The sequence below is a fragment of the Muscardinus avellanarius genome, assembly GCF_963383645.1.
Source record: "Muscardinus avellanarius genome assembly, chromosome: 13".
NCBI lineage: Eukaryota > Metazoa > Chordata > Mammalia > Rodentia > Gliridae > Muscardinus > Muscardinus avellanarius.
Window position 1 is genome coordinate 53523361 of NC_137799.1, and position 14809 is coordinate 53538169.

At 35.3% G+C, this 14809-nt stretch overlaps 1 protein-coding gene across 1 annotated transcript in view; it reads left to right on the forward strand.

Annotated features, from left to right (window-relative positions):
- The window catches only part of MLLT3 (MLLT3 super elongation complex subunit), a gene marked incomplete at both ends in the record, with an annotated part of 295725 nt that overhangs the window by 167895 nt on the left and 113021 nt on the right, over positions 1-14809 (forward strand). Inside the window, 1 exon segment of the mRNA XM_080709523.1 lies at positions 11965-12047. Coding sequence (XP_080565649.1) covers positions 11965-12047 — 83 coding nt within the window.

A 14809-nucleotide genomic window follows, 5' to 3' on the forward strand; every position in this document is an offset into this window, starting at 1 on the left:
CTATTTAGTTAAATCTCCTTTTGTGAGAGTTTGAACTGGTGGCTGGAAATTCAAGTCCCCAAACAAAAGTACTCTGTAAACAAATGGCTGATAACTTCCTTATACACTTCCTTTTCTTTTTATATACTAGAATTCCATAAAAATTTAACTGGAGGGCTGATAGCTAAATTCATAGTTTTTTTAAAAAAATATTTGACCTTTTCTTAGACTGGAATTTATTTTTAAAGTATGATATAGCAATATAATTTTCATTTGTACTTTTACATTCAGGGTCCAATAGTTACATAATAGGAGTGGTGTTCTGTAAAAGTCACTGGGGACTTAGCTCACCTTCATTCGGTTTTCTAATTTATATTTTCGAACTAATTCAGTGAAATTTATTATGGTCACACTTTAAGAGGAGGAACTTTTCTTCTGATTTATACAGAATGAGGAAACACTAGCTTACTCTTCACGTTAGGGTCTTAATTATTGTCTTGTTTGACCTTTGCCTGTAACATTTGGTTTGAGTTGTGTTCTCCTTTTTGACTTTAAGATTTAGCTACTGGTGGGGGCTTCATTTAATCTTTCTATTGAGCTGTTTCATCTCCTTGAATAGGGCATAAACCTATTCATCAACCTATCTTTCATATGGGCACGCTGTTCTGGAAAACTATTAAGATTGAGTGCATTGTGGCAAGGTGCATTCTATTTAAAAAGTAATATGCTTCAATGTGATTAAGAACAAGAGTGTTACAAGTGCAATATATAGTAGAATCATAACACTCAAGAGCTTTTTACATAATGTTCTGTGCCTAATGTGCAAACAGTTGATTTAATTTTCTGCTTTACCTTTAAAAAAAGTGTGGTGTTTCTCATAAGTACTGCCAGTATATTCTGCTGTTTCATTCCTTAATACATGAGTTGATATACTGCTAGGAATAAATTATATCCAATTCTTGAGGAATCAAATTTCTACCTTGATTTATACATTGAAAATAGGGTTTTATTTAGCAGATTTAATCTGACTTCATAACAAAGAAAGGAAACAAAATGAAAATCTTATTTATGAAGTTTTTTTGTATGGCAGCCTCTGTTTTAATGATTCGGCATTCTTTATTTCATGCCTAATAAAAATAAAATTCTTTTCAAATATTGAAAAAAGCCTTTTGAAAATACATTTAAAACAATTCAAGTACAATTCTGAATCTTGGTCTTGTTTGTTCATTTTGTTTCAGTTTTTTCCTGATTGTGTTATAGATGATATAATAATGTTTGTTTGATAGATGCTTTATGCTTAAACCAAGATACTAAAAAACAAAACACACACCTTCAAGTTAGAAGTAGCATATATGAGTTATCTTTAGAGTAATAGAGGTTTAGATTGAGAAGGAGCTTCTTAAATGGAAACTGGCTTCTTAAGTGACAAAGGAGGTCTGAGGAAAGTGTTTGAAGGGTCAGATGACTAGTTTGTGGTAGAAATGGAGTCAGAACCATGTCTTTTGATTCTTTGCTTCTTTTTTAATGACACCACAGGACACGGATTCAAGATACCACTTCCATTTTCTACTAATTTAAAAAATTGTAATACTTCAACATTCCTGCTTTATCATATATAGCCTCGGAAGCTCTTTCACTGACTGCCTTTACACCATATTATATATTTACTTGGGCATTATGAGTTTGATGGTGGGCTGGTTAGTGTGGACTGCTGATACCTTTAGTGGTAGATTGAACTAAAAGAATTCCCACTGCAGACTATCCCCCCCGCCCCATATATCTGTGTCAAGAAGCTATGAGGGCAAAAATAAAAACTGAGGATGTTTCATTAAACTTACTGAAAATATCTGTATTTCAGTCTGCTTTGGGGGGAAGAGTTTTATGAAAGTCTCAAATAAGTTCTCTTACATTCGTAATTTCTATTTGACTAGTATTAGGTAGTGGAAAGAGTTCTAGTTTCCAGAAAATGTTCTCCTGTTAAAAGGGATCATCTCTCTTGTGTGTGTTGCATGGGTGACCTCTCGATGTGCATGGAGCTGTATGAAGTAGGCAACAGCCTTAGTTCCATTTTAGGAGTGAGGAGAAAGTGTGGATCCTGTGGGTATCCAGGGGGAATCTGAGCCCAGGGTCCTTCTCAACAGCCCTGGTTCTCTACCACTAAGCTCTGATGCCCTCACCGTACACAAGATTATTCTGCTACTAGATGCTGCGTGTTGCTAAACTCAGGTTACCAATGGACCCTTGATTTAAGTGGGCAAGTCACTTCTTAAAATAAGCCTTAGCAGGATGCTTGAGAATTTTTACCTTTACATTTGGGGTATAGTAGCAATGTTCAGAAGAAACCTTCGATCTCTTTTTTTTCTACTTTCTTCATGTTCATTCTCAATTTTCTGCACTCCCCATTTTCTTCTTTTTTTTGGGGGGGGTTAGCAAGACAAAAGGTGCCTTGTGCATTATCTGTACATCTTTGCTTTTGTTCTTAAAAAAGAGTTTTATTTTATTACTCCTAAGTAAGATAAAGTTTCCGTTCACTGGCTCCTAAATGTTTTACTAATATCCTGAGGTTTTTGTTTGTTTTACCTTCCTCTTAGATGGGAAAGAACCATTAAGATTTACTTAATTCAGTTACATTCCAATGGAATGTTTCTCATGCATTCCAGCATGTACTAGAATCCTCTACCTAAGTTTTTCTAGAATCACTATTAATCAATAAAATTTTCTTTCCTTAATCCTTGTGACAATATTATACATATCTAATTAATTAATTGATTAATTTGCAGTACTGGGGATGGAACCAGGGACATTCTATCTCCGAGCTATACCCTCTGCCCAATTTTTTATTCTTTATTTTGAAACAGGGTCTCACTGAGTTGCAAAGGGCCTCACTAAGGAGCTGAGGCTGTCCGAAACTGAGATTCTCCTATCTCATTCTCCCAAATTCTGGGATTACAAGCGTGCACCACACCTGGCTCATATCTGTTTCCTTTAAAGCCAACTAAAATTAAGCACTCTAATTCTCTCTGGTGTGTTCCCTAAGCATTTGTTTGGTAGTTTAATGTTGCTAAAACATTAACTGTGAGTAGTTTTTGTTTTGATTTTTTTTCTATTTGTGCTCTTTCCCCTACTAAGTAATGTCTGCAGTTCAGAGACCATGAAAAATGCGATGCTAGTACTCCATTTGGCAATTAGAAGATATTTTGTAAAAGTTGACCTGCAAAAATGAGTAAAAGCTGTTCTTCCTCCTGTTATTATCTATTTAGCCCAGGCATGCCAGATTTACAAATCTGAAAGATGTATGTAGCTCATTTTATAGTCGTGACTAATATGAAGAAAATAATAGCTCATTTCTGTGTTTGGTAGAAACAGGAAAACCAAACAAAAGTCCATACTTCAGGAAAGTCTCTTTACTTGAATGATATACATTTTCCCCCCTATAATTGTATGTACTTTTGAACAGTCGTTTCAAGTCTTATTTTCAGAATTTTTTCTCAAGTAATCTTAAGGAACCCTAATACACTCACCTAAAATTTAGGATTGGTATTTTGGTTAAATTTTAATTGTTGAGGACAAATATCCTGTTGAGATGTGGGGTTTCGGGACCCACGGTCAGGCATACTGCTTTAGAATGCTGGACTTTTTTGGTTTCATTGAGAAGGCTGAATGATTTTCAAGATAGAAAGGGACCAGTTGCTATGTGCGTGTCATACAAGCAGTTGTCATCCTATTCACCTCTTTATTCTGTCTTTGTTTTTAATATTTGATGAAGCTTAAATCAATTATGATACTTAGGATAGGTAATCTTTATGCCAAATGCTATGGGGAGGAGATAGAGTCCATATACACTGAAGAGAAGTTTTGCTTTTAACTTTTCTTCTAGAGTCAGGACAATTTCAGACTCTTTCTTGGAATCATCTGTTTTGGTTTTTTTCCCCATAGGATAGAAAGCAAAACTTAACTGAGAAGTGAAAAGTCCAATCATTGTCTTTTGTTGAATCATCATCTTTTGGTGTTTCTCTGAAGTTAGGTTGTGCTGGTCTCTTTCCCTTAACTGGAAATGAGTTTAAACTTTTTAGTTTCAATATTTGAGTATTTTATAACACACTGCCATTTCAATCACCTGAATGGAGTTGAGAGCTCTTTTCTATATAATATCATTTGTTTGACCTCCACAATTGGGAAAGGATACTTAAAAGGTTAGAATAAAAAATAGAATGGATGCTAGGGAGTAGAATATGGGTATAAAACATTTAAGATGATTCTGATACACTGTGCACTTATTCAAAGAAAAAACTTCAGTTGGAATATATCCTTTTAATATGATCATATAAGTTTGAGAAAACTAGGACCTCTTATTTTGGCATTTTTGAATGTCATCATTCTTGTACTCTTCTCTCCTAAGCAGGGTAATTGTTTTCCTTGCGGTACCGTTACTCTTCTTTGAGTAGATAGCTTTTCACTTGTAATATTTCCTTTTCTCAAATGGCATTTAAACCCACTGCTTTCTTATGATCAGTATTCCTCAGTCCAGGTGCTTCTGCATGTGTTTAGGAACTCTGAAATTTTAAGGGTCAGATTAAAAGAAAAAAAAATCTATCATTTTAAATTAGGTTATACAAATTCTCAAAAATTATATCTATTTATAAACTCTAATGAAGAATCATTACTTTCTTAGGAGCTCATAGCATTGGGAAAATTTCAGATCTGAGAAGTGAAACTGAAATGATAATAGCCAAACCTGTGTGGGTGTTAAATGGTGAATTCAGAATGGAAGAGAAGTACAATTAGAAAATGGGCAGGAGGGAGCCGGAGGCAGTCCCCTCATTTAGAGAGCAAAAGCCAGGTAGGACTAAGCTCCGCTGGAGGCCAACAGAAGGGAGGCTTTCTTCAGATTGTTTCTACATATTTCCCTTTAAGCAAACATAAATATGGTTTCTTTCCTAGCATGCCAACCCATGCTCAGCTCCTTTTTTCTTTCTGATCTCAGCTTAAATATCACCTCCTCACAGAACTATGATTCTACACTAAAAAGCAATTCCCACTTTCCTTGTTTCATCAGTCTGTTTTGTTGCTACCGTACTGCTTCTTATTCAATGATGTTTTGTTTTCCACGTAGCTCTAATTACTCAGTGCTTTTTCCCCTCAATATTTTCTTGTATGCTTGTTCTCTTTCTTCCCTCTTTCTCCCCCTCCTATCAGCCAACAGAAGATACAAGTGTAACAAGCGCAGGGACCATTTATTACTCTTCTCCCATTCCTAGTCCCTAGATTAGAACTTATACATGGCAGGTGACAGTCTTTGGCTGGACAGAGAATGGGATTCCACCTTATTTTATCCCTAAGATTTTATAGTGCTAGCTAGATTCAATTAATTACACTAATATTATTGAGAAAAATGAATTCATATTAGTGAGAAGTCAGGATACATTTTTATAAATGAAGACATTGAATTGCCTTTTTATTCCCCGCTTAGTAAAAGCAGCATATAGTATGAGCAGTAGTTGGGTCAAGTGTAATACTAGAAGATCAGTTTCCATATAGAAAATATCACTTTTTAAAGGTGGATCTTATGAATATGACTATTTTGCCCAGGGTTTAACTTCATAAAATGCTGATCATTCTTGGGATAGAAATCTCAAGATTTACATCTGAATAATTATCCATAAAAGATTTAGGTATTTCCATATTGAACTTTCTCTAAAGATCTTTTGCCATTCCCCATGAAATTAGTCTGGAAATATAATTTCACTAGACCAATCCTTTGGTGCAAGTCCACAGACGGAGTATGCAGGGAACTTGGGGCAAGTTTCTAGGAGAAAGACCATCCATTTTAGTGCAAGATGTAAGCATGAAGAAGTATTTAGTATTTTCGAACAATTCACATTCTTTCCTAGTTTGGAATGCTTCCTGTGTTTTGTCTCATCTGTTACAAGTTCCTTGAAGACCTGATTGATTGTAAAGAGAATCCTGTTTTAATACCATAATCATAGTCCTTCAAGATGAGATATATTAACTTAACCTCAGTCACATGGGCTGGGCTAACTAGTCCCAAGAATCTTCAGAAAGCCAAAACTGTTCAGTATACATTTACATTAAAAATCCCCCTTTTCTCTTTGGGGGGAGGGAGAGAGAGACAGACAGACAGACAGACAGAAAGACTAGAGATATTTTAACCTATACATGAAAATTTCAAGTTACTAATAAATATGGTCTTTTTAAAAAAATCACCATTATGATTTTTGCAGTATTGGCTAATTCAGACTCTAGAAGTATTATTTCACATATATGAGGTTTCTGTAATATGTTGAAATTAATAATTTCTCTTTTATGTGTATAATCTCTTTTTCCCCCATCTGGACTTGAATTTATGAGTGTATGTGGTGTAAGTTTCTCTATACAAGTATAAACCTTATTATCTTTCCTAATATCTTTGCATGTAGTTTCTGCTTGCTATCTAAGCCTCGTCTGCTTTCTTCTTACCTGACAGCTTGAACCATACCTTTCTTTGAAGCTCATGTTAAAGTTATGTGTCGTTAATTTAATTTAATTTCATAAAAGGTGTTCTGGGTTTCTGGGATGAAAACAGAGCCGAGCAAAAGCTCTAGCCCTTGCAAATCTCAGAATTAATTAGGGACAAGAATGGGACTTGATGGTGGCAGATACATTAGGGTTAGGCAATATGACGCAGTGAGAAAGAAAGTAGAATCTAGCCAAGATAAGCTACTAGTTTTGCTTTGGGGTATCAATAGAAGACTCTACAGAGAAGATGCTATTTGAGTTATGCCTTGTGGTGTATCTGAAGGGACAGATTGTTGGTCCACAGCTACTCCACTAGCCAACTGTATCTAGAGTGTGTCTTTAAAACTTACGAAGGTTAGCCGGGCATGGTGGGGCACGCTTGTAATCCCAGTGCTTGGGAGGCTGAGCCAGGAGGATCACACAGGTTCAAAGCCAGCCTCAGCTACTTAGTGAGGCTCTCAACAACTTAGTGAGATCCTGTTTTCCAAAATAAAGTTATAAAATATGTCTTGGAGTATAGCCCGGAGGTAGAAAAGCGCCTGAGTTCCACTCCCAGTACCACTAAATAAATAAATAAATAAATAAGTAAGTAAGTAAAAAACTTAGGAAGGCTAGACAGTTTCCTTGTGTTAGTAGTTAATAGTTACTTCATAGGAAACAGTAGGTTTTTAGAATGACATTTGCATATAAAAAATCAATACAATAACAACAACATAACTCAAAGTTTGGTTATTTTATCTTTAATCCTTTTTCAGGGAAATGAAAGTAGTCATAAAATACAAAGTGGGAAAACACTTTTTTGTTGTCCAAAAATGACTGAATAGACTCAGGGCAAATCAATGTGTGTGTGTGTGTGTGTGTGTGTGTGTGTGTGTGTGTTCATAAAAATAAAAACAAACCCCAACTGTTGATTTTTGTTCTTTTGAAAATGTCATGGGTGTAAAGGCTGAGGCCATGTTTAGTGGCAGTGCGGTGAGCTATCCCTGCTGCTCAGACTTCTAGACGCTGGCCCTAGACTTGCAGACGCTGGCGCGGAACTGTTTGGGACAGTGAGATGGGCTGTGCAGGACCCTGGTTTCCCTGTTCCTGGGGGCTCTGATGTGGTGGAACTGAAGCGGGAAGGGAAGGAGTCCAAAAATACTCAAACTGGAAGGGACAATTGGCACCAAGCAGTGGTAATAACCAGTCTATATATAGTTTGGTGTGTTTCCTTCCTGAAGGGCTATGCACAGTAAATAAAGTAAAACCAATAATTATCAATGGGCAACTGGGCCATGTCTTTTACAAAAGTATTCAAATGGGCATAAATCATAGTGTCTAAGCAAACAGACTAGAGAGATGCTTTGGAATCCACCAGCTGTTTTCCTTAGGAATTAGAGAAAATATTGTTGCCTACTGATATTTCTAAAGCTTAAATGAAGGTAGAGCAATTCAGTAGAGGACTTTTAGTTTTAGTTGTCCTTTTCTTTGTGCCCAAAATGAATCCTATTAATTAATTAAATTTGTTCCTCATATATAAGTAGTTCATTATCTAAGTGAAAAATGATTTATTTACATAAGGAACATTTATTTTTCTATACCAAGTATATCTGATTCAACCCTTTTTATCCTAAAGAAGAATATTAAATGATTTACTAAGTAACAACTACTTATTAATAAGTAAAAAATTGAATATGGCTTTTTTCCATGTGTTTTTTTCCTTGTCTGCATATAACTGTGTGTATACATATATAGTATATACAAATATATATTTTGCATCATACCACTTACTATATATTTGATCTATATCATGCCTACTATTCTTGGAACCTCTTTTAGGGAAGGAAATTTTATTTTCTTTTTGCAAAAATGTTGATTTATTCCTTTTAGGAATTTTGCGTATGTCTCCTGACAGATTTATGTGGTTTACATTATTGATTACTTAGACAGAGAGAGTTTTGAAAAAGTGCCCCAGTTAGAGCCTTGGATCTCATGGGTAGTAAAGTGTGGAAGGAGAGGAAAGGAGCACCATCACTTACAGCTATAGGATGTTAGTTTCCAATTGGTTAACTCAGTTGCCTGAAGCGTGGAAGTATGAGAGTTATAACTAGTTCTGCATTGGGTACTTAGCTTTCAAGACAATACTCTTCTGTGGCAATACTTTTGATCATCTGTACCAATTTTTTTTTTTAAAGTTGAAGTTGATTATAGAGAACTGGGGAAGCATTTGATTGATGTCATGTCCCTGCAGCCAGTGGGAAAGCAAAGCCTTTCGCAATGGTAAATCATGAAAGGGTAGCACGAACCTTTAAAAAATTAATTCAGCAAACATCTGAGTACATATTATTTGGCTCGATATTAGAGCCAGAAATTACAGATCTGAATAATGGTGTACTTTCTGACCTCAAGGGGCTCAGGGTCTTCTGGAAGAGTCTGAGAGGTAAATGAATGTTATATGCCCACGTGTTTAATACAATAGAGAAGTATGGAGGAGAAACAAGGGAGACATTCTGAAAAAGCTAACATCTGGGCTGGATTTTTTTTTTTTTCCTTTTTTGGTACTGGGGGTGGAACCCAGGGGCATTCTACCTTCGAGCTACAACCTCAGCCCAATTTTAATTTTTTATTTTGAAACAGGGTCTCAATGAATTGCAAAGGGCCTCACTAAGTATTAGTTGAGCCTGTCTGCAAACTGTGATCCTCCTGTCTCAGCCTCCCAAATGCTGGGATTACAAGCATGCACCACCATGCCTGCGTTTGGCTGGATTTTGACAGAGGACAAAAAGCTGTCAATGATTTCTACTGAATTAATGTGCATAGTTTTAAGAATCAATATTAATCCTTCCATCTTATATACCCTTAAAGATTTTTGGTGTCTACCCTAGTGGCGAATACCCTTCAATAGCTCTGAAATGTGGCCTTTCATTGTGTACATATTAAGGATTATCCAATTTTTGAGCAAAGAAAATGAGTTGAAGTTCAGCTCTCCTAACATTGACACATGATGGGTAGTCATAGAGAAGGGACTCTCAGTGCAGAAGTATTGCTGAGTGACAGACCATAACCCTTCCCAAACATGGCCCTGCTTGTTTAACAATAACCACTTTATGTCTGGTGTACTATCCCTACTAGCTAACACCTCTTTTAGTTTTAAATTCTTTTTCTTTTTTAGAACTAGCTTAGAAACTCATATTAATGATGCTGATAAGATACTCAAGCAAATTTTCCGTATTTTATTTTCTTTAGATTAGAACTGGAAGTTTGTGTTCAGGTTGCTGCTGATTTTCTGGCATATTTATTGTATATAAAATTATCAAAAAACAAGAACAAAAACAATTATCTTGTTTGCCTCTAGTTAAGAACTCAGGATGCTTTAAAGACATTTCCATTGTTATTGATGAAAACACTGCATTTTAAAAAGTTGAGATATGAGTTAGTGAATATTTTCTTACAAAACCAGACTTCTATAGAATATTAACACATAGCAGATCATTTCCTTTAGGGGGTGGAAAAAATCCAAGACCTTCAACTATACGATGGGCTCACTAACAGCTGTTTCCTATAATAGGAGCAATTTGCATGCAGAATAGAGAAAATGAATTATACAAAAGGGTGTATAGAGGAATAGCTATAACTTCTCTGGCATGTGCAGCAGCCCACAAAATAAACTTCCTTCAAATGACAGTGGGATGATTAATCCCAAGCCACCTGGACATTGAATCTGCTGTTCTGAAAAAGGTTCTGTAGCCTGAAAATGCCGTGGGTGTAACACTAGCCGCCTGGTGGGGTGGCGTGGAGCTGCTCAGTGAATTTAGTGGTACCTCTACCACAGTCCTTAGGGTATTTGAATATTCATGACAAGTTGGCAAGTGGTCAGTGGTTGCAAGACTCACTGTTGATCCTTTTACTTTCTTTCTTTCTTTCTTTTTTTTTTTTAAAGCAAGATTTCTTATTCTTGATTACTTTTTCTGATGTCAATTTGGGGAAACTTTCCTAAGGTGGGCTAAACCTCAAACGTTAACATCTTGCCTTGAGTACATATCTTTTAACCATATTTGTACCTGTGGCATATCTAATCCTTTTTCATATACGTTACCAACAGCAGCATCAGGATCCCCAAGTGGCACTTATGTGGGCTGGCTGCAGTAGTTGGATTCTTTGACACACTCTTTATCTTCCTGAGTTAAACATTCTTTCTGTCCTTGAGATAAAGTAAATGACTAGGTGAGACTGTTGATTGTGTGGCCACAAAGATAATCAAAGCAATAATTAAGAGAGTTAATACTCTGGGAGGATGAAACGAAGGATGTATTAATAACCAGTAAAAGGCCTTCTAGTCTATAAGGACCTTATGAAGAAACTGGGATTTGACTTGATCGAAGGATACTGAGTATCCTCCAGATGGAGGGGAAGGAACAGCAGGAGGTTTGACAGCAGGTGGGAAATGCTGGGTATTTTTGAGTGGTGGTGGGCGACAAAGGGAGAAAGCCAAGAAAGGCATGGTGGACTGTTGGAGAGGGCCTGGGCTACCAGGGTACACAGCCTTGATGTATAGCTTATACAGTTGATGTTTGAAACTACAACACTGCTGTCTTAACCAGCAACATTTCATTTGGCTTGTAACTGGTTTGGGTTTAATGGGAATTTTAGGGGGACGAAATCTCACTTTGTTTCCTAGGGTTTCTCATTCTCCAAGAGCTTGCCTAAAAGTTTTGCTTCTTTCTAATTCCATAACAAATAAGAATGTGTATGTGTGTGTGTGTGTGTGTGTGTGTGTGTGTGTGTGTATAAATATATATATACGTATATATTTATATCCCAATATATGTATATTATATATTATTTGTGTATATATATATATACACACACACAAAGAAAAGTCTATATATTTCTTTATATATTCTTATGCTGTGATTAGATTGTAAGTGTTTACAGATTTACCAGTATTTCAATAAACTTTCATTTGAGGAAAAGGGAGTTAGTGAGTCTTAATGACATCTGAAAGGACAGACTCTGGGTTTGAGATTTTCTTAGGAAGGAGGCCGGCATAAACATTAGGACGTCTCAAATGAATGAGGAGTTTAGGTGGGGAGGGATTTATAGCAAAACCCAGGCACAGATAGCAGTTTTGTTAGGAAACATAGTTCTTTTCCAGTGTTGGGTCATAGGAATTATCCTGATGCTCCCTAAAGCTTTAGGACAAGTGATAACAGCGCAACTCCACTCATTTATGATCATGGTTGACTCATGGGCTATGCTCCACAAAGATCTCAGTAAATAACTTACACGTTTCCTTCAGATAGGAAAAATTATTGTTAAAAATTCTAGAGAATAAAGAAGAGATCAGAGACTCAACTGTGGAGTTGACAGGGGCTGTGAATATTGGGGATGTTTTAGATGGTAGAATGGTTTTTTTCTTTTTTTTTTTAATAAAGAATAAATGTTTGTCCATTCTTCTCATCTTTCCTATTCTCTTTTTTAATGTTGCAGTGTGCAAAGATCCACCATACAAAGTAGAAGAATCTGGGTATGCTGGTTTCATTTTGCCAATTGAGGTTTATTTTAAAAACAAGGTATGTAATTTTTACCCATTATTTTCTCAGAAATTCTCCCATTAAACAAATGATGTTTAGTATAATTTTGACTCATAAATGCTTCTATCACTAGATGATTTTAAAATAAAAGTTAAACTTGTCTGCTTTCAGTTTTGGTTGTTATTATCCTTAGTCGTAGAAGTTGCTATAAAAAGAAAATTGAAATGATATGAAATAAAATGTATTAAATATTTCTTTTACTGGAAAAGTGATCACCATTAATCAAAACAATTAATATGGATTGATAAAATAGAAAAAAGGAATTATGGATTTTAAGTGATATGTCCCTTTCTCATTTTCATTTTCTAGAATTTTTGAGACCTACAAACCACAATCTCATTGTTTAGCTGATGTATAAACACACATGGTACATATATACAATAATTTCAGCTTGAGACTTTATGAGATCTTATGGATTCTAATGGATAGAAAAGTTTTGAACAGTGCATAGGTGGTAGAATATATAGACTACATAATAATGGATAAGTTGCTCAATTTCTATGGGGCTTTCTTTCCTTATTTATAAAACAGGGAGGTAAGAATATCTACCTTATAAGGTGGTTAGAAGGATTAGATGAAATGTTTTCATGTAAAGTATTTAGCACATATAATAATATAAGCTTATAATAATATTGCTTATAAGCAATATACTATAAATATATATTATTTATACATCGATAAAGTATATAAACTATATCTAATATAAGCAAACATTTAACAAAAGCTAGATGCTTTAAATTATGGTATTTATTCTCACCAAAGATATTAGAGGTTCTAAATCATGTCCCAAAGTGAGATAATTTACTTTAAAAATATTAAAAGTAAGCCGGGCGTGGTGGCGCACGCTTGTAATCCCCGCGCTTGGGAGGCAGAAACAGGAGGATCGCGCAGGTTCGAAGCCAGCCCCGCGCGCTGGCTGAGGAGACCCTGTTTCCAAATAAAAATGTAAAAATAGGTCTGGGAGTGTATCCCGGAGGTAGAAGGGCTTCCAGAAACCCCAGTACCACCAAAAAAAAAAAAAATATATATATATATATTAAAAGGAACTAAGCAAATAGAGTTTTATGTTGGCCATGCCATGCTCTGTACAATGTGGCCCTTGGGATAGCAGCAACATGGGTACCCAAGAGTAGGTTAGAAGAGATATTATTCTCAGACTTTACCCAAATCCACTGAGTTAGAGCCTCTGGGGTGCAGGCCCAGGACTTTGCATACCACGAATTCTCTGAGGGATTCTGATGCTCAGGAAAGAATGGGCGCCACTGGTAAGCCACTCCAATGTGCAGCACCTTCCACTGGAACAATGTGCCATTGGCCTTTCCAATGTATGGAAGGCTCACCCTTCAATTCAGGAAAGATTTCTATGTAATTAAGAGATAATTCACTTTTAGTTAAGCTATAAGAAAACTGTTGTAATTTAAGAATGTCTGGAAGCCAGGATGGATTTGTTTTTCAATTTTTGTATGTTTCATTCTTTCTCGCCCTATCTCTTCACACACTACATTCCTGCGGTACCATCTTTCTACAAACCTTCTATCCCCACTAATTGGGATTTCTTTATATTTTTGTGACATGTTTGACAGTTGACTTATTTCTCCCTAATTAAGTGCTTGAGTGCTTACTTTGTCCTTGTCAGCATGCATATATATATATATATATATATATATATATATATATATGTTACTTCATGTAGTGTAGATTTATAACAACATTTGAGAGGTAAGGGCTGTGAATCCTATTTAACAGAAAAGGAAACTGAGTCGTGGAAAAGTTGAATAGCTTATCCAAGACCTCTCATAGTTAGAAAATGTCAAAATCATATGACTTTTTAAAAATGTTTTAAAATAAATTTTATTGGTATATGTAATAGTATATCATAATGAAGTTCAGAATGACAGAATCATGCACACACTTGATGTGTTTCCCTCCAGACTCCATGGGCATCTTTCCAAAGGAACTGAAGTTACAGTACTATAGTGTTACAAGTATATCCATGTTTATAGCACCACAATTCAAAATAGCCAAAATATGGAACCAGATTCTTGACCTATAACTTTCTATCCAGTGAAAAATTCTTAATACCTCTGCCTTAGAAACAGTCACTCTCTGCTAGAATATTGACTATCTTTCTTAGTGGTAATATAAATGAATTATTAATTTGTTTTTCATTAAATGAGAATTTCTTGCAGTACAGAGTATTTTTACATTGATATACTGGCTTATATTTTCCCATTTCAAACTAAATTTCTTTTAGGTTTTTAGCTTTTTCCTCTTCTTTTTTTTAAAATCTGTGCTATAATTTACTTACCATAAAATTCACCCTTTAAAAATGTATCACATGTTGGTTTTTGGTATATTCAGAGTTGTACAATCATCACCACTAATTTCAGAACACTTTCACCAGCTCATAAAGAGACACTATACTTGCTAATATTCACTTCTCAATCTGTCCTCTAGTTTTTGGAAACCATTAATCTATTTCCTTTTATTATAAACTTTGCCTACTCTGGCATTTGATATAAATTATAGGTAGCCTTTTGTGTCTGGCTTCTTTCACCTAGTATATTTTCAAGTTTCACCCATGTTACAGGATGTATTGATACTTTTTTTTATAATGGGATAATATAGATACTTTACATTTTATTATTTTTTTGTAACTTGATGACTATTGACTTATTTTTACTTTTGAAGATTATGAATAATGTTGCTATGAACATTCCTTTACATGTTTTTGTGTGGAT